The 22,395-nt window shown below is 44.0% G+C and overlaps 1 protein-coding gene across 1 annotated transcript in view; it reads right to left on the bottom strand.

Moving 5' to 3' along the window:
* Positions 1-2,583: 2,583 nt before the first annotated feature.
* The window catches only part of LOC138627742 (zinc fingers and homeoboxes protein 2-like), a 94,376-nt gene continuing 74,564 nt past the window's right edge, over positions 2,584-22,395 (bottom strand). Inside the window, exons 4-6 of the mRNA XM_069710294.1 lie at positions 12,610-15,953; positions 9,247-9,431; positions 2,584-3,972 (exon numbers count right to left, since the gene is read on the bottom strand). Of these exons, the coding sequence (XP_069566395.1) occupies positions 9,251-9,431; positions 12,610-15,563 (3,135 nt within the window). The 5' untranslated portion in view covers positions 15,564-15,953 and the 3' untranslated portion in view covers positions 2,584-3,972; positions 9,247-9,250. The remainder of the gene's footprint in view (positions 3,973-9,246; positions 9,432-12,609; positions 15,954-22,395) is intronic.

The raw sequence follows: 22,395 nt of genomic DNA, 5'->3' as shown, positions 1-22,395 counted from the left end.
CTTTAAATCTGACCAGGACACTACAGCGGCAGAAGCAATACATAAAGAAGCTCATAGGTTGTTCTGTTTTTTTACTATTATTTCTTTTTTTGTCGGAATGGAACTAGTTTCAACTAAACCTACCAAGCCAACATGTAGTTATGTATCGAATAAAAGGCTATTTATCTTTTTTTGTTGTTGTTTGTTTTGTTTTTGTTTATTACAGGTGTGTATGATGGTGTGTGTGCAGGACGACAAAGAGAGAGAGAGAGAGAGAGAGAGAGAGAGAGAGAGAGAGAGAGAGAGAGAGAGAGAGAGAGAGAGAAAATAAACAATCAACGAAGAGGGAAAAAAACAAAAGAAAGAAAGAAAGAAAGATGAAAGTATGATTGTGGACTGTTTTTGTTCCTGTTGAGTTTGCGTTGCGTGATCGTTACCGTTGAATCCTTCAGCGTTTGCCACCGTTTTGACAGTTTCTTTAACTGCTTTTGTTGTTGTTGTTTTTTCACTTTGTTGTTGTTATTGTTTGTTTTGTTCCTTTTATTATTTTTTTTAAAACAAAGATGAACGACAGTCACTTGGTCATACAAGCATGTTCGTCGGAACAAGAAGTGCAGATTGGCTTTAAGTTTCTTTTTTTTTTTTCCTTATTTGCTTTTCTTTAAAAAAAAAGGGTTCCAGACAGAGTGGCTACAATAATAATTATAATAATAATATAATAATATAATAATATAATAATAGCACTTGACTTCACTTCAGCACAGTAAAAAAAAAAAAAGGTCCAAAGGTGCTTTTTTATGTTTTTGTTTTTTTTAAATCTGATTTGATGTGAAGCGAAGTCCCCCCTCTTCCTCCACCCCCTCCCTCCCTCCTCATCCTCCTCTTCCTCCCACCTCTCCTCTCAGCGGGGGAAGTGGCGGGCGGAAGTCCAGTGCCGGTGAGATGAAGAAGTGACTGAAGTGTTGCCAACTAGTCCGTCAAATCTTTTTTTTTTTTGTAGTGTTTCCACTCTGGTTCAGTACAAAAAAAAAAAAAAAAAGAAAGAGAGACGGGGGAGGAGGGGGAGGAAGGGGAGAGAGGGTAAAGACACATGTATACCACCATGTTGAAAAGTCCATCGATAAAATAAGAAAAAAGATAAGAAACGTTGTGAGAGGAACTGAGAGATGAGAGGAGGAGAGGAGAGGAGAGGAGAGGGGGAGAGGAGAGGAGAGAGGAGAGGAGAGGAGAGGAGAGGGGGAGAGGAGGAGGAGAGAGAGTAGAGGAGGAGGAGAGGAGGGGGAGGGGAGGAGAGGAGAGGAGAGGAGAGGGGAGAGAGAGACGAGAGGAGAGGAGGGAGAGGGGGAGAGGAGAGGAGAGAGGAGAGGAGAGGAGAGGAGAGGGGGAGAGGAGGAGGAGAGGAGAGAGTAGAGGAGGAGGAGAGGAGGGGGAGGGGAGGAGAGGAGGGGAGAGGAGAGGAGAGGAGAGGGGAGGAGAGACGAGAGGAGAGGAGAGGGGGAGAGGAGAGGAGGAGGAGAGGAGGAGGAGGGGAGGGAGAGGAGAGGAGAGGAGAGGAGAGGAGAGGAGAGGAGAGGAGAGGAGAGGAGAGGGGAGAGGAGGAGGAGAGGAGGGGAGAGGGGGAGAGGAGGAGGAGAGGAGGAGAGGGGGAGAGGGGGAGGGGAGGGGAGAGGAGGAGGGGATGGAAGAGGAGAAGGGGAGAGGAGGAGGAGGGGAGGAGGAAGAGAAGGAGGCTTCTGGGGGGACGAATTGCTCCCATCTTACAAAATGTAACAAAATTTTCCCCGCAAAATTTTTACAAATCTGTAGCAATACAGGAAAACAAAACAAACAAACAAACAAACATATATATCCTATTTACAACAAGAAGAAGAAGAAGAACCCTTTTTTTTTTTTTTTTTTTTCAAAAGTGTAGTGAGAATGCAGCAGATTCCAGCTTTGGCACTCGGCGTTGTTGTTTTGTTTTTTCTTGTTTTTGTGTTTTTTTAAATCCACCCTGTCGGTCGGTGTACAGTCAGACTGCTGCTGCAGGCACACATTCAGTGCTCCGGTTCACCTTCCTCTTCCTCCTCCTCCTCGCGTCTCCACGGCAACGCAGGTCACGCACAACGCGGCCCTCGGTCGCGTCGCGAGTTCGCGTCCCGGGCCGATCCGCCTTCGTCCCTACGGACACTTAAAGGGAAACTTCAGGGACTTTTGGTAAAGTGCAGCTACTCCTTAACGCCGAAGTTCAGAATAAATAACAAAAAAAGACGAAGATGGTGAAGATGTTCACGAAATCGAGGCGAGCTTCGCTCCGAGGAGAACGTTTAGAGATCGTCAGTCAAACTTCCTCTTAAAGGGGGACGATTTATGACGTTGCACGACGATTTGATTTCTCAATAACTAACTTTCTCATTTAAGGTGTAACTCAGGATTTCAGCTTCAGTCCGAACGCGACTGTTACGAAAATATTAGCTCTGATTCGAAAAGGACGTTTTCACGCTTCAGGGACGTTTATCTGGGATCGGGTTTTTTCGAATTTCTAACATTTCCAGTTTTGTTTCTTTATGTATAAAAACTGGTACGTTAATTTATGTATTGTTTTAAAAGTCCGATTTAAAAAAAAAAATTGAAATATACCAACTCAGGTAAAAAAAAGTAGTAAAAAGTCATTATTTTGAGACAGTAAATAATTTAAGATAAATACAAAACTGTCAGTTCAAATGTTAAAATTTCGAAGCAAAAAAATTACTATCTTGATATTCAAGTAAACTTTTTTGATAAATATGGATATTTTTTTTCTACAGAATGTTTTTAAAAAAAAAAGTAGCGCAGGAGTTTCACTGCCCTCTGCGGTTGACCTCTGACCTCACCTAGCGTCACCGCTTGGCTGCGATTGGCTGTGGTCACGTCAACAAGTTGCTCTTAATGATTTGACTTGTTGATCTACTTTTAGAGGGGAGGTGTTCAAAATAAATCGTTCCAGTGGACCACACGGATCGGCTCTTTATAGGGTCCCGTCAGGGATCTTTCAGCCTCCTCTTAAAGGGACGGTCGATGATGTCGACAAACCGATTAAAGGGAAGGTTTGGGTTCTTGAAGTCAGACTCTCTGCACACCACGAACAATGTTACCGGACAAATAATGAAACCACCGAGGCCACGTATGAAACACTGAATAATTCACGTATTTCCGTTGGAAAAATAATAAAATGCCAATATGCAAACTTTCTGTGGCGTTCAAGGACACGGGCGTCCCACAACGCAACAATGCACAAAACGTAGAGGGTGAAAATTGTAAACAGTGAAAAAAAAAATTAAGAATAGACTTTTACAAAAACTTTAAGACGGAGAAGAAAAGATTCTGTTAACGTTCATGAGAAATTGAATTTTAGCCACAAAAAAAAAGAACAATAGCAGTTGCATTGTGGGTAATAATAGAGAAGAATGTGTGGAATAAGCTTGAATTGCTCCAATCCTCCTGTAATATTGGTGATAGGTGCTCATTAAATTTGACAAAACAGTCTTAAAAAGGTCCTGAACTCGTCCTAAACCACATAAAGAGCTTTTACTTTCATTTATTGTATTTTTACGTCTGTTTGTAGGTTTTTTCTTCTGCAGGAAAACTTCGGTGTACATTAGAAACCAGAACTACAGATCATAAACGTCTTTAAGGGAAAGTTTGACACCTTCGGAGGAAGCGTCGGCTCGTCGGGATCCCTCGAACGCTGACTTTGCATTTTTTTGGAAATCGGCCTAAAATCTGAATCTTGCGTTTGTATCGTAGCACTGCCGTGCTCGAGTAACGAGGGGGACGTTGTGCGTAACCTGGGATGCGACAATCAAGAGATAAAAAAAAAAAAAAAAAATCTGTAAAAAAATTAAAATTAAAAAAGAAAAAAAATTATAATTCAGTATCTGATAGTTGAAAAAAAAACAACAACTCTTTTGTTGCTCCATTCGTGCGTTTTCTTTCCTCTTGTATGTTTCCAGCAGCAGCGGCGGTAAAATCCTCCTGAAACAGAGAAAGAAGTTCATTAAAAAACAAATGACTTTCACAAAAAGAGAATAAAAATAACCGAGAACCAAATGTGGGGCTGCGCCAGGAGCTGGGTCGCCCGGTAACGCCCGGTAACGCCCTAAAACTCCTCTAAGCTCACTACGGATGTTTAAGAATCTCAAACCAACAGTTGTTTTCAATTTAAAAGAGAAAAGAGTCTCCATTTCTGTTCAGACGGACGAATCGGAAACACGAGCCGACCGACGGCGGCTTCGTCGCCCTTCAAACGGCGTTACGTAAAGGACGGATAATCTCCTGCTTTTCTCTGGCAGATCATTTTGATTTCTTACTTAAAGGTTGTAGAAGAGTTTATTTTAAGCAGGACACGACAATTATTAGACCTTTAAGACCATTTTCAAACTGCCAATAAAAAGGTCAAGGGTTCGTTTCCCGGTTCCGCCGGCTTCGCTGACGCATCTTGTAACCAACAGCAACCAGGATATTATTAGTCTCTGAATAATTTCAACAGTCCAAAAAAGATATGAACCCATTTTTCATTTGCTGATTTTAAATGTAATTACTACGTTTTAAGTTGGCAAATTTGTTCGCAATCGAGAAGTTACAGAGTTTCTTTTCTCTTTTATTTTAGCTGTTTTTGGCCTCCACCACCTCCAGCTAAATGCTCCCCTCCACTGGTCACTAGCGGTATTGCACTTTAAGGCCCAGAAGCTGCATCCTGTAGGGCGTGAGCGGGAGTTCGTGACATCACAAACCTACAGCCGGAGGAAAAGGATTTTTTTTTGTTTTTGGACACTTTTTTTCAGTATTGGGTGCCCTAAACCTGCTTTATAAATAAAAGAAAAAGAAAATTCTGGATTTAACATCTGGAGCGTCGGGTTGATAACTGACTTCAAATTAAAGACAACTGGGGGGAAAAAAACAACCTTAAAAATCTCCTCTGACGGTTCAAGACGAACGTGTTTTTTCTTTTACGTCCCAGCGATGACAGCGAAGTGAGAAGCACTGCAGCATTTTGGCAATTAAGCCTTCATCTATAAGCTACGACTGTTGATAAGTTATTATGGGATGCTGCGCCGCGCTCTGCTGATTAAATGCAGCCCGGAGCTGCAGTGATTAGTGAGACAGGACAATGGATGGTGCACACACACACACACACACACACACACACACACACACACACACACACACACACACACACACACACACACACACACACACACACACACACACACACATAAGCTGGCGACATCGAACCACATAAATTTCACGCTGCAGGAATGTTTTCACTCCATCAATCGTTACGACTCTTAAAAACAAAATTACAAAACTGGTTAAATTGAACTTAATTTTTGTTGATTTAACCGAATTTCATCAATTTTTTTTTTTTTTTTTGTTGGTCTTCACACAAACACGGCTTCTGATTTATTCTCTTGATTCAGTCTACCGTCTCACTTCTCTTCATTTAAAAAAACAAAACGTGTGAACACTCGGTAATTAGAGCTGTTTTTGTTCATATTTTTTTGACCACATATTTGTCTCTTTTTATCTTCCATGTTACCTTCTTCCCCAGAACAACAAGCTCGTGATTAATAATCAGGGACGTATATTTTATTTTGAGAACATGCTACTTAATGGTTGAAGAACTTTTTCTTTTATGAATGACTTATGAAATTCAGATGAGAGCTGAATGAGATTTCTGACCAAAAACACTGAGTTTCTTGGGTATTCATATTTTAGACATTTTATTTTGCCTTTTTTTTTCTTATCTCAGGTTTTTATTGACTAAAATGAATTAAATTGATCTTTTCTGCCCTTATTTTGACAGCCACACGCATTTAGATACATTACAGAAAGTGACATTTATAGGTGTTTTTGTTGTTGTTGTCTGTCTTAAAAATATAACGATGCTTCTAATTGCTTATTTAAAGTTGCACCAAATGAATATTTTCATCCCAACAAAAGGATCAAATCACTTGGTTTTATGTTGCAGACGTCGCTCAGAGTGTCTTTCAGCTCATTGTTTTTTTTGGGGGGGGGAACAAAAGCCTGATATACCCGTCAGGAATTGGTGGAGACCAAACCAGAGTTCAAATTAGAGGATTAAATACTGCACTTCCTCAAGTGGAAACAAACCAACCTCAATTTTTTCCAAGTTGTTCTGTCTACTGGATTTACTGTCTACAAGTTGTTTTACTATTTAAAAAAAATCTATCAAATAATAATCAGAGCCTTCAGGGCGCGAATAACAACGGGGATTTCTCAAAAGATGAAAAAAAGGAAAAATGTCAGCAAAAATGCAGTAAAATCCAGAACGAGCTCAACACAGTTGGTACTGGTTGTTCCCACTTTCTTTTAATTAATGACAAAAATGTTCCTCCTAACTACAACCACAACGTCTGTCTCAACTAAACAGCAAAAATAACAGAAAACCGACTTAAAAAAAGGAAGGTTGGACTGAATAACAAAGTGAACTCGGATGTCGAGAAAGGTCATGATTTACATAAACATAAAAGTCAAACTTTTATTTTGAAGGCTATAGCACTATTGAGGCCGGGCTTTTATTTTGAAGGATATACCTACGAGCGCAGTAGCTGTTTGCTGCCAAATCTAACATCGTCACATCGATATTTAAGATCTCAGGGTTTACATAAATCTGCTTTATATTCTATTTGTTTTTTTTAGCCTTATTTGTACTTTGTTTTGGTTTATTTCATGTTTCTAAACAGCGTGGGAAGGAATTGTGTATTGCGGCACCATTTTCTGTGAAATAGATTGTGAAAGCTGAGTTTAAACCCCGTAGAGAGCCAGCGAATAAGAAGATTAATAATGTTTTCTAAAAGAGTGTGTAAATCTGACGCCGCCCGTCGAAGGCTTTTTTATATAAAAATATATATATCTCCGTGTTTTCATTTGCACCACATACTGATATATTTCTTTTTTACGAGGGGTTGGAGTGTGACTTCTGTCTGCGGCAGTGTTTTGGTGGATTCCAGCGTTCACCTGCTGCGCTCGGTAATCTGCCAGCCAAACTGATTTTGGAGAGCAGGACTCAAACTGGCACCTGAACCGAGCGTCTGGCGGAGCAGACGAGTCGCCGGCCGCGGACGCAAACTGCCAGAGTTTAGATAGCGGCTCCGGTTAATTCATCATCCTGCTCGCAAAATGAATCACAACCAGCTATGAAGCTATGAACACTTTTATATACAATATCTGGTTGGAGCAGAGGATTGGAAAGTAATGGAGGTGCAAAATAACACAATATATGTGTGTTGTTGTTTTTCTGCACGTTAAATACAGTTACTCAAGTCAGAAACCTTATGGTCTATTTTATTTAATGTTGTAAATACCAAACAATAAAACAGAGTTTAGAGTTTCAGTTTCTGTTTTGAGGGGTAAAAAAAACCTTCACTTTGAAACGTAATGAATTTGCTGGCAGTGTTCTTTCTGTCTTTGCAGAATTCGACACAGTTGGTCAACTAAAGCCTGATTTAATTAAAAAAAAACAACCTCTATTTTTATGTGAAATATACTTTGAACGTTGTTTTTTATGTGACAGAATGAACTGTTGGTTGTGATTTGGTATTTTTGACGTTCACCAGCCGCCTCACCTTCAGTTGTTCACCCCCGCGGGGATAAAATATTTTCAAACTAAAAGTGAAAATGTTCAATTTATTAAAAAGGGAACAGAAATCATTTCCAAAAACTGACAGGATTGTGTTTTATTAACAGAATCTACATGAATGCTGCATATTGATTATTGATTCTTTTTTTTTTAGCTGTCAGGTGCTGATTTTTGAAGGCATCCAAAAGTGGTGACAATCCTTCAAAAGTGACGTCGTAAGAAGTCGAGTCTCCGCCTTGTTTACGGCTGTTTTGTCTCGAGGAAAAATCATTTGAACCGATTCTATTTTGACGAGCAGAAAGCCGTGTAGCGACATTAAGACTTTCAATCTTCTGTCAGAACAGACAGGGGAGGGAACAAGCGACAGTCTCTGTCATCACACTTTGCCCCAGGCGGAGCCTTTTATCTCTCAAACTTTGCCACACCGGGGGGTCTGCTGCTATTTCGGGCCCTCCCAAATAAATGTCTTTTTCATTTCCCTAAATTTTTCCCTTAAAAGTTGGTGTTTGTTGCTGAGCCGCTGACGCCAAAACCCACACAGCTACACACACACAGACTGGCTGGAGTGGGGTTGTTTTGTTTGTTGCCTGGGATCGAGGTGCTGGCTTCAACATTAACAGACTGGGGAGTAGAGGGGGTGAGGGGGAGTGGGCGGCTAGGGACCAATGGGGGGGCCTCGCTGAGTGAAATCAGTTCACTCTTTGTGGACGGTAAAACCTGCAGCCACAGATTTCATTATACAGGACAGTCAGCAGATATCGGAGAGCAGCCAGATTATAATATCAGGTTATAAAATAACAAACTAACTATAAAATCCGCAAGTGCAGGTTTAAAGAGAATTTAGACGGATACGCGATATTAGATATTTTCTACGAGAAATGTACTTATATATTTTTTTTGGTCAGTATTCATGTTTATGTTGTTTCCTGTTTTGTTTTGTAACTACATTTAGATTAAAAATGGACGTAGTCTTTGCGTCTGAAAAAAATTAAGCCAATGCGGAAGTGCCTTTAGGTGCAATACCACTGAGGGCCACCAGGGGCCTCAAGTTCTCTCCTGAAATACAAAGTCGGTAAATGTTTTCCACAAGTCATCATGATGTCATCAGATAAATTCCTTCCTTCTGATCAGTGTTTCCTCCTGGAAATAATTCCATAATTCATTAGATATTAGGACGCAAACACAGATATGTTTGGGGGGGGGGGGGCTGTTTGATTGACAGGCCTGTGGTGCAGTAAAATATAGTCACTTCTGGCTCCAAAAAAATGTCCCCAAAAGACAAAACAAAACCAACCAGATTGACTGCGCTGACCTACAGGTGGCAGCAGCGTGCCGGGACGCAGCACTTTTTAAAATCCTGATTCTCTCACGACAGAAGAATTTCTAAAAACCAGAGACGTCCCACAGAAAAAAAAACGTAAATTCAAGCTTCACTTAATTGCTTGAAAAGAGGTCATTTGTCATTTCTGGCATTTATAGAACGAGCGATTAATCATTCAGCTGAGACAAAAAACGAATACTTGTAGGAACGGTGGATGTAAGTCTGCTGCAAGTTTAATTAAAAAACCCGTTAATAAGTGCAAAAATACATTTTTATTTAACGTGGGTCTCTACCTGTCCCGTGAACCGTCGTCACGCTCTCTCACCGTTTTATCCAGTCAGCCTCCCGGACGCGTCCTCCGCCATCTTCCTCTCTCGGTCCAGGAGCAGCTCGCGTCCTCTCCTCGAGTGTCCGTCCTCCAGCCAGCTCCCGAACACCTCCCTCGCCGCTCCCATCACTCCCCCGTTGTGTCCGCCGTTCTTCAGCTCCGCCGCGCTCTGCTGCCTCAGTCTGTTTTAAAGAAGCTAATTCGTTAAACGTGTTCGTTAAACCTCAAAGACGATAACATAAACGTAACCACTGCTGGGCGAAGTATTACAGGCTTTACTGAAGTCAAACTACTTCGTTACAAGTACAAGTCCTGCATTCAAAATATTACTAGAGAATGAACCCCGTCGGAGTTACGACCTTCGTCAGTGTTTTTTATGTTTTGGGTGCAGTTTGTTTGTTTGTATATCAGCAGGATTTCGCAAAAACTACGACCCGATTTTCACAAAATTTGGTGGAAGGGTGTAGCGTGAGGCCAAGTAAGAAGCCTTTACATTTCGGAGAAGATCCGAATCACGGCGTATCCACGATTTATATTTCCCTTTGGTTGACATTGGGGTTTCTGGCCAACTAAACGCCATTACATCTTAAAATCCACCAGATGGCAATAAAGTTCAATCGTGACAAAACATCGGCCGTTCTAGAAATACGATGATTTCATGTTAGAGATCATTAAAAAATGAAAACTTGGCCTTAAAACTCTTTTCTCTTGTTTTTATCGTCTCCCGGTAGTACTGCGTTACTATCACCAGAAGGTGGCGGTAATGCGCCTGAAAGCTGTTTGCCGGCTGTTATTAACCATCGAAAGGAGGAGAAAAAGAAGAACACGTTACTACCAGGCTACGGTGAAACGTGCGTGGCCTCGACAGATTACATGCTACGTTACAAACAGCAGAAACACGCAAACACGACGACAGCCGCCAAAAACGTTCGGCGTGGAAACTCGTTGAAAAATGTAAACGGGGGTCTTTGAGAATCACTTTTATAGCTCACAGAAAATATTGAATGTTGTTTCTGCCTGAAATTAAGCATTCAGGTACAAACAGCATTTTAATGTTGGAGCTGGTTGTGACAATAAATGCTAATAAATTAAACAATTTGGTTGTTTGATTAATAATACCAGGTGTTTTTATTTATGATGCTTAATTTCACAGGTTATTGATCTCCTTCTACCTGCTGCAGTTATTATTCTTCGTGTTTTGCTGCATCAAATGTACACGAAAAAATTCAGCTCAATTCATTTGCAAATTAACTTTCTACTCCAAAATACATTGTGTTAAAATACTTGTATATAAAAATGATATAAAACAATAAACTACACAAAAACTGTAGTTATGTGCTGAGAACATGTAGTTTTCCATCACTTCTCAGAACCTTACATGCTTCTATGATAATTTAGTTTTTTAAAACGTGTTTGTTAAAGAAAAGTCTTTATTTTTTACTCACTTCATTTCACAATAATTCTATTTAATTTATGTCTGATTTGACTAAAGGCCAAACATGTAAAATATTCAGATTTTCTGTCTTTTTAGTTTTATTTCATCTTCAGAATTTTTTTTTCATTTTTACTGTTATAAGAAATAGTTGAAGAAAGACAAATATTAAACTGCATTTGAAGAATTTAAATTCTGAATAATTTTCATAGGCACTGATTATTAATATTATTATCTTGTCAGTCTGTCAATGGTCACAGATTTTCTCCCGAGATCACGTTAAGGCCTAAAAGAGGTTACGGTGTAATGAGACCGGACTAAAAACGATCCGGCTGCTGGATCATTTCTGAAATCAGATTTTTTTTTTACATGTATTTGTTGTTCAGAATCAAAGAGAACTTCTAATACATTTTTGGACGTCTAAGCCACTGAGGTGATTGCTCACAATCATATGTAAGACGAGTGGGTCATAAGTGGAACATTATTTAATTATAATAAGGAGAAACTAATCATGAAAATAATTTCATTCTTCTGTCACTGAGATGAAAACTGGGACAAACGAGTCCTTTAAATCTGATTTTACGTTGGGAAATAAAAAGAGATCATTAACCCTGAACTCCAGTCTGAACCCGGCTGACGGTTGTTCTTTGGCAGTGCTTTGATGCACGTCGCACATCACACGCTGTTCTTTTGTTGGAGTTTATAAAATCAACAGCAGCCAGAAGGATCTCAATGTGCTGTCAGTGCAGGTTTCAGAGCGCCGTGTTTCTCAAAGACTGAGCCCGAACCCCTCGGAGGCGACTCGCGGGAAGAATAAAGCACTCGCCCAAATTATTGTGGAGATTATTGGTTTCCGGCGTAATGGCTGTGTTATTTGGCCAAACACGTCCCAAGCTCCTCGAAGGGGAAGGCGGAGTGAATAAAGTCCTGTAGATTTGTAGGTTAATGTCCCTGAAAAACAACGAGCTCAAACCCGTGGGGGGGGGAGCAGAAATTGATTGTGGATGCGTGGGTCACCAACGAAAAGGTGTCAGTGGGAAGAAAATTATGCAGGAAAATACCAGAGGGGGCACTTCAGGAAATACTGAACACACAACATATCCAGGAGATATACAGCAGGAGAGCAACGAAGGTGTGAGGGGCTGTGAGATGGTGCAATTTTTGTGATTTGGACGATACAATAAAAAAAAAAAAAAAAAATAAATTTGAATTTTCATGATAAATTATAATTATTTTCATTATCTCATTTACAATTAAAAAGTAGCCCAAGAAACACTCCAAACACTAAACTACTATAAGTCGTACATTAGAACGTCTTATTTCACGCTTACGAGTGGAGGCTTCGCTATACACAGCGGGCTAGCTAGCGTCTGCTAATAGCATTTGATGTGTTTAGGAAACATTGGTAAAATTGTGGCGTCTAGCAATTGCTTCCATATGGGGCCTTTAGGGGACATCGATAAATTGTAGCATCTACCAACAGCCTGCATATGAGGCGTTTATGGTATATTTGTTGATTGTAGATACAGAAAAAGCTGCAGGTTACACTCTCCCCCACTAAACTGCATGAAAACTAAAGATTTTTTACATATTTGTCTTTTTCTTATGAAGGAATTTATCAAATTGGTGTCGAAGAAAAAGGAACCGGTATCCAAGTCCAGGTATTGGTACCAAATGCAAAACAATAGTCTAATTAAAAAAAAGTGTATTTCAGATGTAAATTATGGATTGATTAATGTGTACGGAAGATCAATAAACTACTTTATATATTGGGTAATTAACGTCTGCTGAACAGGTAGCGTGAGTAACGATGGGAGACGAATGTTTCCCACTAAAAGTTAAAATATCAAGAAAATCCAACAGAAAGGACCTTTTAAAAACAGAATATATGTAAAGCTTAAAAAAAATAAATAACAAGAATAACGTACCTGCCAGCAAACCGGTCCTGGAGCTCGTTGTGCTGTTGATTGTTGAGGCTGTTGGCGCGCTGCTCCATCAGCCAGCCCAACTCCACCTCCAGCACCTTGCTGCCGTTGTTGTTGTTTGTTACGGCCGCTTCCTGACAGCGCCGGATGATGCCGGACGGACTGTTTTCCAGAGAGCACGCGGGCGGCCGCTGACCTCCGTTCACGCCGTTGTTGTGAAAAAGTTCCGTCAGCTCCATGCCGCCGCCCTGCAGCCGGGCGTCGGTGAACCAGCGGGCGAGTTCGGCGCGAGCCAGACCCGTCCGACCCTCCAGCTGGCTGAACTCCTCAGGGGAAGGCCACCGCGTTTGAGCAAAATCGTCCTTGAGGAGCGCCAGCGATCGGCTGTCTGGAGGCACTGAGCAGGTGTTGGGGTTGGGGACGGAGGGTGAAATGGCACCGGGAGCGACGATGGACAGCGCGTTGGAAGGTGGAGGAGGGCTTTTAAGGTGCCCGACGCCGGCACTCGGTTTGTGAATCCCGTTCAGCTGGAGAGTTTGGTGTTGCTGCTGATGTAGTTGTTTTTCAGCGAGGCCGGCGATGCCGCCGGGTCCCATCCTCTTCGTGCCCATGGAGTTGAGAAGCGCTTGTTCCAGGTTGTCGCGAAGTGCACGGCGCTCCACAAACCAGCTGTCGATTTCCTGATGGGACAGGCGGGTGTTGGCCGACAGATTGTCCACATCGCCGTGCGTGGGGAAGCTGTTGCGCAAGAAGTTCTCCTCCAGGATTTTCAGCTGTTTCGCCGTTTTTCCTTTCATCCTCTCCAGCAAGGGGAACTGGGTCAGCACCGAGGCCTTCTGAAAATCGGGTTTTGGCGCAACCGCTGTCTCCCCACTGTCCAAATGTATGAATCCATTGACGTGTGCATTGTGGGACCATTTGCTGTCCATGCGAGATGTCCCGTTGGCCTCCGCCAGAGGACTAACTACCTTGTCTCCTCTGGGGTAGCTGGCCTTCAGCTCCACTCCTTGCTGCTCTTTTAGTTTCTTCCCATCCAAGGGGAACCCTGGGATCTGGGACGGGGCTTTTGCCGGAGGACGAAGGGACTGGATGATGGTCGGCCTCCTTATCTGCGAGTTAATGAGCGGAGGGGAGTTCGGCAGATTCAAATCAGCGGCTGGCAAAGTGCGGGTGTTGGGGAGCTTTTCTTTGGAAGTGACGGGCGCAGCACGAGGAAAGAGTAAAGATTTTTTAAATGGAGGGGCAAAGATAGGCGGGGGAACTATCGTACGCCTCGTTAAGGACTCTGGAAAGACGATGGAGTGAAGAGACACCACTGGCTTCGTTTTGGGGTTTCCTAACGCCGAGAGAATCTTCCCTTTGGATGACGACGGTGACAACGACAATGACGACGGCGGCGGCATTAAAGGCACAGCAGCGGACGGCCTCTTCATCTCTGAGGTGACCAGGGGGACTGCTACAGGTCTCTTCATCTCCATGGGAACAGGAGGTGGAGCCTTTGGGAGGCGGTCTTTCTGGGGTGGAGGCGGCGGAGGAGGAGCCATTAGGACCTTGTCTTTGGGGTCACCGGAGTGCGGGGCTACCGCCATGATTGGTCGCTTGGACTCTGGGCCAAACAGCGTCGTCAGGTGCGTTGGCAGGGATCGTTTAAGGGTGTGGGCGGAGCCAACGGCGACTCCAGCGGGACAGTTTGTGGTGGCGGCAACACCGAACCCATTGGTCGTCCGGACGTGACCCGGATGCGAGACCATCGTGTGGACGACGGGCTGCTGGGAGACTTTGGCAGACGGCTGCGAGACGGGGCTTCGAGGCAGGACGGTGAAGGTGTGGTGGGCAGGAGGGATGGAGCCATTGAACATTTTCTTCCTGGCTTCCTCCACCTCCTCCGGGGACCAGGTGATGCCTTGCTTCAGCCGCTGGGTGGTGAACCAGACCTTGATCTGCTCCTCCGGGTGCTTGGAGGCGGCCGTGAGCCACGACAGCTCGGCGTGCGTCGGGTAGGGGAACTTATTGAAGGACGTGATCAGGGTCAGGTTGCCGTCTAGGGACGGGTTATATTTGGTGGTGTTCAAGGGAACGGCTATTTTTGGTACACAGTTAAAGTTGGGTGGGCGCTGGAGCATCGGGGAGACATGGGACAGCCCTTGGAGGATGGTGGGTTCGGGGATGATGACGGTTCCGTTGATGTTCACCGCCGTGATCTGGTCCTTCTGGATGAAGCCGTCCAGCTGGACCTTTGGGTCGCTGCTTCCGTAGAGCGACTGCATGTTGCCCGGTGTTTTCACCGTGGTCGATACGCACGGCGGAAACACGCCGCCGCTCTCATGCGGCTCGTTTGTCGCGTCGCATTGCGCTGAATTGTCCACGCCTTCGATTGTCTGCTCCAAGACGGTCTGATTGTTTGTTTTTATCCTTTTGAACTTGAAGTTGGTCTCGCCCGGGTGTCGGCTCTCGTTGTGCTCCGTGAGCGAGTCGAACTTCTTGGTGTTGAAGTTGCAGACGGCGCAGAGGTACAGCGGATTGAGAATGACGTTCGGGTGGCTCGAGTCCACGTGCTCCTTGAAGTCATTCAGGTTCTGCGTCGAAAACGGGCAGTACTTGCACTCGTACCCTCTCGGCTGCTTTTTCGGAGGCGCCGAGTCCGATTCGTCCTTGTCCTTCTCGCCTCCGGCTTCCACGTCTTCGAAGGCAGCAGGTCGGTCTTCTTTGCCAGACTCTTGTTCCGATGGCTCGGAGTTCTGGTTTCCCTCCTGCTGGTCCGGAGCCTCTCGGTTCTCCTGCTGGGGTTCTTCACTCTTCTCCACGGATTCAGATGGTTCTGACGGTTCCTTCACTGTCATGGCGTCGCCCACCAGTATTTCCATGTCCATCACCTCCTCTGGGTCGTCTTGCTCGTCGGGCAGGTCGCTGTGGACCCGGACCATGCAGGGGGTGGAGGACTTTCTACGACTGGACATGATGGCTGCTGCTGCTGCTGCTGCTGGTGGTGGTGGTGGTGACGGTGGAGGGTGCGGTGATGATGGCGCTGCTGGTGTTGCTGATTGCGTTGCGTTTTTTGTTTTTGGCTGCTGCTGCTGGTGCTGCTGGTGCTGCTGGTGCTGGCCGAGGACGTCAGTGTGTCGGCCTCTTCAGCGGGACCTCACTGGGGTGGGTGGGGTGCTGATGGTTGTGGATACTGGCAGATGGGCGGAGGCGGAGTCTCCAGCGTGCGAGAGGGAGGGCGAGAACCGGCTGACGGCGCCGGCCCAGGACCGGTGGTGCGGTGGCTTCTCCCGCTCACTGGAAGTGTCAGCTACCGACCTCGGCGTCATGGGAGGGCATCACAGACAGCGGCGGCGGCGCTCAGGCTGCAGAAGAGACAGGAAGTGACACGTTAATGGGAGAAAAAAAAATGACGTGGAGAGAAGTCATGTTGCGATTGTTTGTGTGTGATGTGCTGCAAAATAAGACAAAGAAGAGGAAGAAAAAAAAATGCATGATGGGTAACAACACAAGGGGGAAAAAAACCCTGATAATCGGCACTTTTGTAAACGGGCAAAAAAACGCTTGTGGTTGAAACACCGTGTTTATCAGAGCGATGTGAATTCAGCACATTACCAGGGATACAAAAACAAAATAAAAAAACAAGTGGAGGGAGTCGAATGAACTGCAAATATATGCACTGTGTTGTATCATGATGTGCTTTGGCTCGGAGGCATTTTCAAAAGGCAGTAATTTTGGATGTTGAAGCGATGAAATAAAAGAAAACTGAATCTATAATCTGAAGTATTTCTTTACAACATTAAACATTTACGATGAAATAAACTAACAAAAGTCCTTGAAGTTGAAAAGAAGAAGAAGAAAAAAAAAAGAGGGATGAGTTTTTAAGTGGGGTGAGTTTTAATCACATCTATGCAAATCGGTAATTTCTTTCCAAAGTGGGTGATTTTTAAGAAAGGTGAAGCCGCGCCGTGTTAACGTTCGACCTTCACAGCAGGGGGCCAAACACTTAGTCAATAAGTTGTCCATTAATGGCTCCAGACAACTCTTACAGTATAATGTTAATAGATATGTTACTACGGGGAATATTTCTCTCTTCTTTCATTATTTGAATCAATTTCAGGCAGCAGCTGGTAACACCGGTAAATAAAACCTGTCGATTCATTCGCTCTGAAAATCATCACGATCGACTTTATGTGTTTTTAGTTTGCGACAGTTTGAACTTCAGTTCAACTAACGAGAGCGAAAAAAAAAAGAAGAAAAAAAAGCGCGAGGCTCGACTTATCAAACAACAGGTGGACGTAATCTCGTTAATATCAATAACAGCATGTGCTGTTGCGTAACACGCGCCTTCGGGGTTTTCCCCCGTTGTCCCCTCTATCCTGTCGCCATGGTTACCCACATTGATCTTCAATGACTCAAGATCGCTTACATCTTCACAGCTCACAGTCTTGTAGCTCCAATGCAAACATATTATTGTAATAAACATGATAAGAAACACATAATTACAATAAGACTGATAAAAGTATTCCACGGGTGAAAAGCAGACAAACTTTTTTTCCACCGTTACAACACTTGGAGGCGGGGCATCTAAAAATCAATCAATGGAAATAAAATGAGCATAAAAATCAACCAAAATAAAACCCCACAAACAAATACGGCAAAAGTGTGTTGAAGCTGAACTTATTTCCACAAACACTAAGTCTCAGATTCTGTAATTACGATCAGTTTAAACTATTAAAAGGTTTTGTATTCACTGAAATTTACTTTAATCTGTTTTTAAAGGACACAAATTGGGAAATGCACTTTTCCCACGTCTGGGAATCAAAACACGCGACCGCACCGGGTTATTTCACAGCTCCACATCAAAGACGGGAGGTTTCCGTCCTGATAAGCAACGTGACATTTTTGTGCCCCCCCCGTCTCCCCCTCCCTCCCCACTCCTCTAAAGTCCGAGCCAGCTTCCAGCGTCGGCGCCTCGTCTTTAAACTTCACAGGGAGCTTCGTCGGGTTGCGTCGCATCAGTCGCTGGCAGACGGACGACAGCGTTCGCTGACAAAGTTCAAAAACACACACAAAAAAAAGGGGGGGGGGTGACGAGGAATCAGGACACGTAAACGCAATGAAGTGAAGAGTCCACAGCAGCAAACTACACCCCCCCCTCCCCCCACAAAAAACAAAGTCTCCAAACTCCATTAAAAACACATTAAGTGTCTTTCATAGATTCGGGCAAAGACAACTTCACAGGATAATTACCCTGTAATCATGTAATAAGAGAGACTCTGTGATGAGATCTCCTGACAGCTATCATCCACACAATGGAGCCGAGAGAGAGAGAGAGCACGAGGTAGGCAGCAGACGGGAGGAGGAAGAGGAGGGAGAGGAGGGACAGGTATGAATAAATATGAGAAGACGGAGTAAAATAAAAGCAGGACGGAAAGGGAGGAAGCAGGTAAAATGAAAGGATGGAAGAAGGGATGTGAACAGGAGATGAAGAAGAGTCTTAAAAAAAAAATTAAAAAAAACCCCAACAACTTCCGAGCTAATGAAAAGAGAACAGAGCACAAAGAAGAAGACGTTTTTTAAACTAGGCCACGGCCTGGCAGACGGGAAAGAAAGAAGGAGAGGACGAGAAAACAGATGAAATATAAAGAGGGAGAAAAGAAGAAGAAGAAGAAGAAGAGTTGAGCGCAGATGAAGAGAAGAAAAAAGCTTTTTCCAATTTGACTGAAAAAGTTTGAATAAAAATGAGTTGTTTTTTTTCTTTGGTTGGTTTTCTATCAGGAAAGAGTTGAAGCTTTGAAAAGGTGCTCCAATCAGTTGGGAGAAGAAAAAAGACACGTGCCAGAAAATAAAAAAAAATGTCAGCACTTAATTAGTATTGGGCAAGCTGTTATCTGTCCCGAGTGTCCCGTAATGTTGGACGTATTTCATGCTGTCGCTGCCTCCTCCGGCTCCTCGGACGCGTCGGGAGTCGCGTTCCCGTCGCGGCTTTTTCAATCGTCGCGCCGAGCAATGAGATCGAACTAATCCTACGTTATTACCAGAACTCATGCATTTACATGGCTGCTTACGGCACGCTCTCCAGCTAATGAGGTGTTCCTCGTGAGAAATACAAAGTCGATGAAATCCAATGACGGAAGAAAGAAAAAAAACTACCTGAGAGAAAAAAATTAAAAGGCTGTTTACTTGTTTTGGAGGGTCGGACATTTTTTTTAGATCCAGAACTTCCGTTACGGAGCGATCCGAGCTGCAGTCGATCCCGGCTCACGTCTGAGTACTCCGACGACCTGCTGCAGTACGAGGTGACCCGACCCGACCTGGATCCACCGGCCCGGTGGGACGGCTCCTCCGGTCTGAACCGTACGAGTGTGAAAACAATTCAGGGACTGTTTGCTTCTTCTTAAAAGTTGTTAAACTCTGTAAATTCTGCATATTTAGAATTTGTTGTTAATCCCGAATAAAAATTAAAAAAAAGCGGGGCGTGTTTTTTCTTTGAGACGAGTCGGAGACGTAATTTACCATTGAAGTCCGTTTTTCGTTGGATTTGACATATTTGTTTTGGAGCACAAAGCGTACGGCGCTCACGACTTCGTGACCACGAAGCACAATCTTGCACAGTCAGCTGATAGTGGTGTTTATACGTAAATCTATAGCCGTGTATAAATCATTGTTTATCATTAACTTTGTATTTTAGACCAAAAAAAAAAAAAAAAAAAGTCCAGCTCCGCCCAGAGTAGAGGTCAGTAGCTCGATTCATAGAACCGTAGTTACAAAGCGTAACTCCTGAACAGGCCGAGGTCCATTTACAAGCCTTAATAGGAAATTAAAAAGGAACTTAAAGGACTAAAAGAAACTGATTACAATCATTAACTGGCCAGATCAGAGCAAACACTTCAATCTCCATCCAGATTTCCTCTTTCTTCTTTACATGGAAGGTTTTGCTTTAAAAAATACTTCACCAGAGGTCCCAGCTGCTCACCAGGGGTGAAGTAGGTAGGTAGTTACTTTATTAATCCCCAAGGGGAAACGTTTTCAACACAGCAGCATTTATAGATACAGGAAAGAAATAAAATAACAGTGAAAAATATTAAATATTAAAAAATGCACAGTATATACAGTATATATAGTACAGTATATATATATATATTTTTATATTTAAACAAACAAGAAACACAGACAACAGTGTTATTGTACTGTGATGGATTTTGCCAGAGGTGAGTTCTTGTACAGTCTTATTGCAGTGAACAGGAATGATCTCCTGTATCAGGAATGATCTCCTGTATCAGGAATGATCTCCTGTATCAGGAATGATCTCCTGTATCTGGAATGATCTCCTGTATCAGGAATGATCTCCTGTATCAGGAATGATCTCCTGTATCTGGAATGATCTCCTGTATCTGGAATGATCTCCTGTATCTGGAATGATCTCCTGTATCAGGAATGATCTCATGTATCAGGAATGATCTCCTGTATCAGGAATGATCTCCTGTATCAGGAATGATCTCATGTATCAGGAATGATCTCCTGTATCTGGAATGATCTCCTCTATCAGGAATGATCTCCTGTATCTGGAATGATCTCCTGTATCTGGAATGATCTCCTGTATCAGGAATGATCTCATGTATCAGGAATGATCTCCTCTATCAGGAATGATCTCCTGTATCTGGAATGATCTCCTGTATCTGGAATGATCTCCTGTATCAGGAATGATCTCCTGTATCTGGGATGATCTCCTGTATCTGGAATGATCTCCTGTATCTGGAATGACCTCCTGTATCTGGAATGATCTCCTGTATCTGGAATGATCTCCTGTATCTGGAATGATCTCCTGTATCTGGAATGATCTCCTGTATCAGGAATGATCTCATGTATCAGGAATGATCTCCTCTATCAGGAATGATCTCCTGTATCTGGAATGATCTCCTGTATCTGGAATGATCTCCTGTATCAGGAATGATCTCCTGTATCACCTTTATACACCCGACCACTGACTCCTCCTCCCGTCCATCCCTTATACACCGTCCACTGCAGAGTCATCAGAGAACTTCTGCAGATGTCTTGACTCTGAGTTGTTCTGGAAGTCAGTGGTGTAGAAGGTGAACAGGAAGGAGACAGAACAGTTCCCTGAGGAGCTCCAGTACCACTGACCACCGTATCAGACAGCACACTGCCCAGACGGACAAACTGTGGTCTGCCTGTCAGGTAGTCAGTGATCCAGGAGACGGTGGTCCACACAGCACGTCCCAGTCCGTGGACTCAAAGCAGTCCTGCAGGGCGTCTTCAGCCTCCTGTGTCCACCTCCTCACAGTCCTGGTGGACACAGGCTGCCTCTGCACCAGGGGGACATACCTGGGAGTCAGCAGGACCAGGTTGTGGTCTGATCTACCAAGGGGGGGGGGGCAGTAGTACTGTATGCATCCATGGCATTAGCATACAGTAGGTCCAGAGTTTTATTGTTCCTTGTGGGGCAGTTCACATACTGGTGAACAGTTGGCAGGACTTTATCCAGACTGGTTAAAGTCTCCAGTAACTAACAAAAATGTACCGGGATGCTGAGTCTGCAGTTTAGACACAGTGGAGTGGATGGTGTCCACTGCTGCCTCTACGTCAGCTGATGGAGGAATGTAAACAGCGATAACAATGGCGGACGTGAACTCCCTCGGTAAATAATAAGGGCGCATCCCCACGGCTAGAAGTTCAATGTCCGGGCTACAGAAACGTTCCTTCACACACGTGGTCGGGATTACACCACCTCTCGTTCACATAGACTGCAATCTAAAATAAAAAATAAAAGAGATGAAACAAGAGGAGGACAAATAAAGTGTAGGAGGGCCAGAAGGAGGGCGAGAAGGAGGGCGCGTATAGGAAGAGGTGGAGGGAGACGAGCCAAAAGATACGAAAGAAAAAAGAAAAAGGTCGAGTGTGGGAGGAGACGGGAAATCAGAAGAGGAAGAAGAAGAAAGGGAAAGAAGAAGCGGAGCCGTGTCATGTTTTGCTGCATCACTGGATCGGCCTTGAGGGGGGCGGGGGGGGAGAGAAGGAGGGATGTGTGTGTGTGGGAGGGGGGGGGGTCATATACCGCTTGGCTGCGTCCCATTTTGTTGGGGCTCAGCTCGCCTCCCTGCATCCTTGTAATTACTTGTACAGTATTTGTGAGGAGAAGGAGGGGGGGAGGGGAGGGATGGGGGGGCTAATAATAATAATAATAATAATAATAATAATAATAATAATAGTTTTTCTCTCCTTTTTCACTCTGAGGATTAAAATCTTTCAGACCACGAAGTGACACCAGAGTGAAGATGAGATTTTCAACCTCCATCAAGGGCGAAGCCGTCAGTCCAAACCACCGAGAACTGGATCCGTCATCCGTCTCCAGACCCGCCGTCACTTCGTTCGACACGCGAGCCGGAGACAGAAAAAAGAGCGGCGAGGAAAAAGCCATAAAAACAATCGGAGAAAAAAAAAGAAAAGGTAATGAGGAGATATCTGGGGAAATGAAATGATAAATTAGGAGGACGGAGAGGCAGATTGGAAGGAGCACCACTGCGCTAATAGGAGGGGTTACAGACGTTTTTATTGGAACAAGGGCAAACCGGGGGGGGGGGGGAGGGGAAGGGGGGCTCGACTGAAAACAAAACTCCAGCAGGGGATCCAGAGACGGTGATTCATACCGAAAAACACTGAGCCGAGACCAACAGACTATAAAAGAGTTTGTAGCTTCAGGTCTGTAAAATGGTTCTGATCCAGAAGTGTCTTCAGCTGCAATACCAGCGAGTGCCACTAGAGGTCGGCTCCAAAAAGCCTCCG

This window comes from Brachyistius frenatus, unplaced genomic scaffold (assembly GCF_029030835.1).
Source record: "Brachyistius frenatus isolate BFR_SWC_R1_liver_20210118 unplaced genomic scaffold, ASM2903083v1 Contig_91, whole genome shotgun sequence".
Classification (NCBI taxonomy): Eukaryota; Metazoa; Chordata; class Actinopteri; family Embiotocidae; genus Brachyistius; species Brachyistius frenatus.
This window is presented reverse-complemented; position numbering and strand designations above follow the sequence as displayed.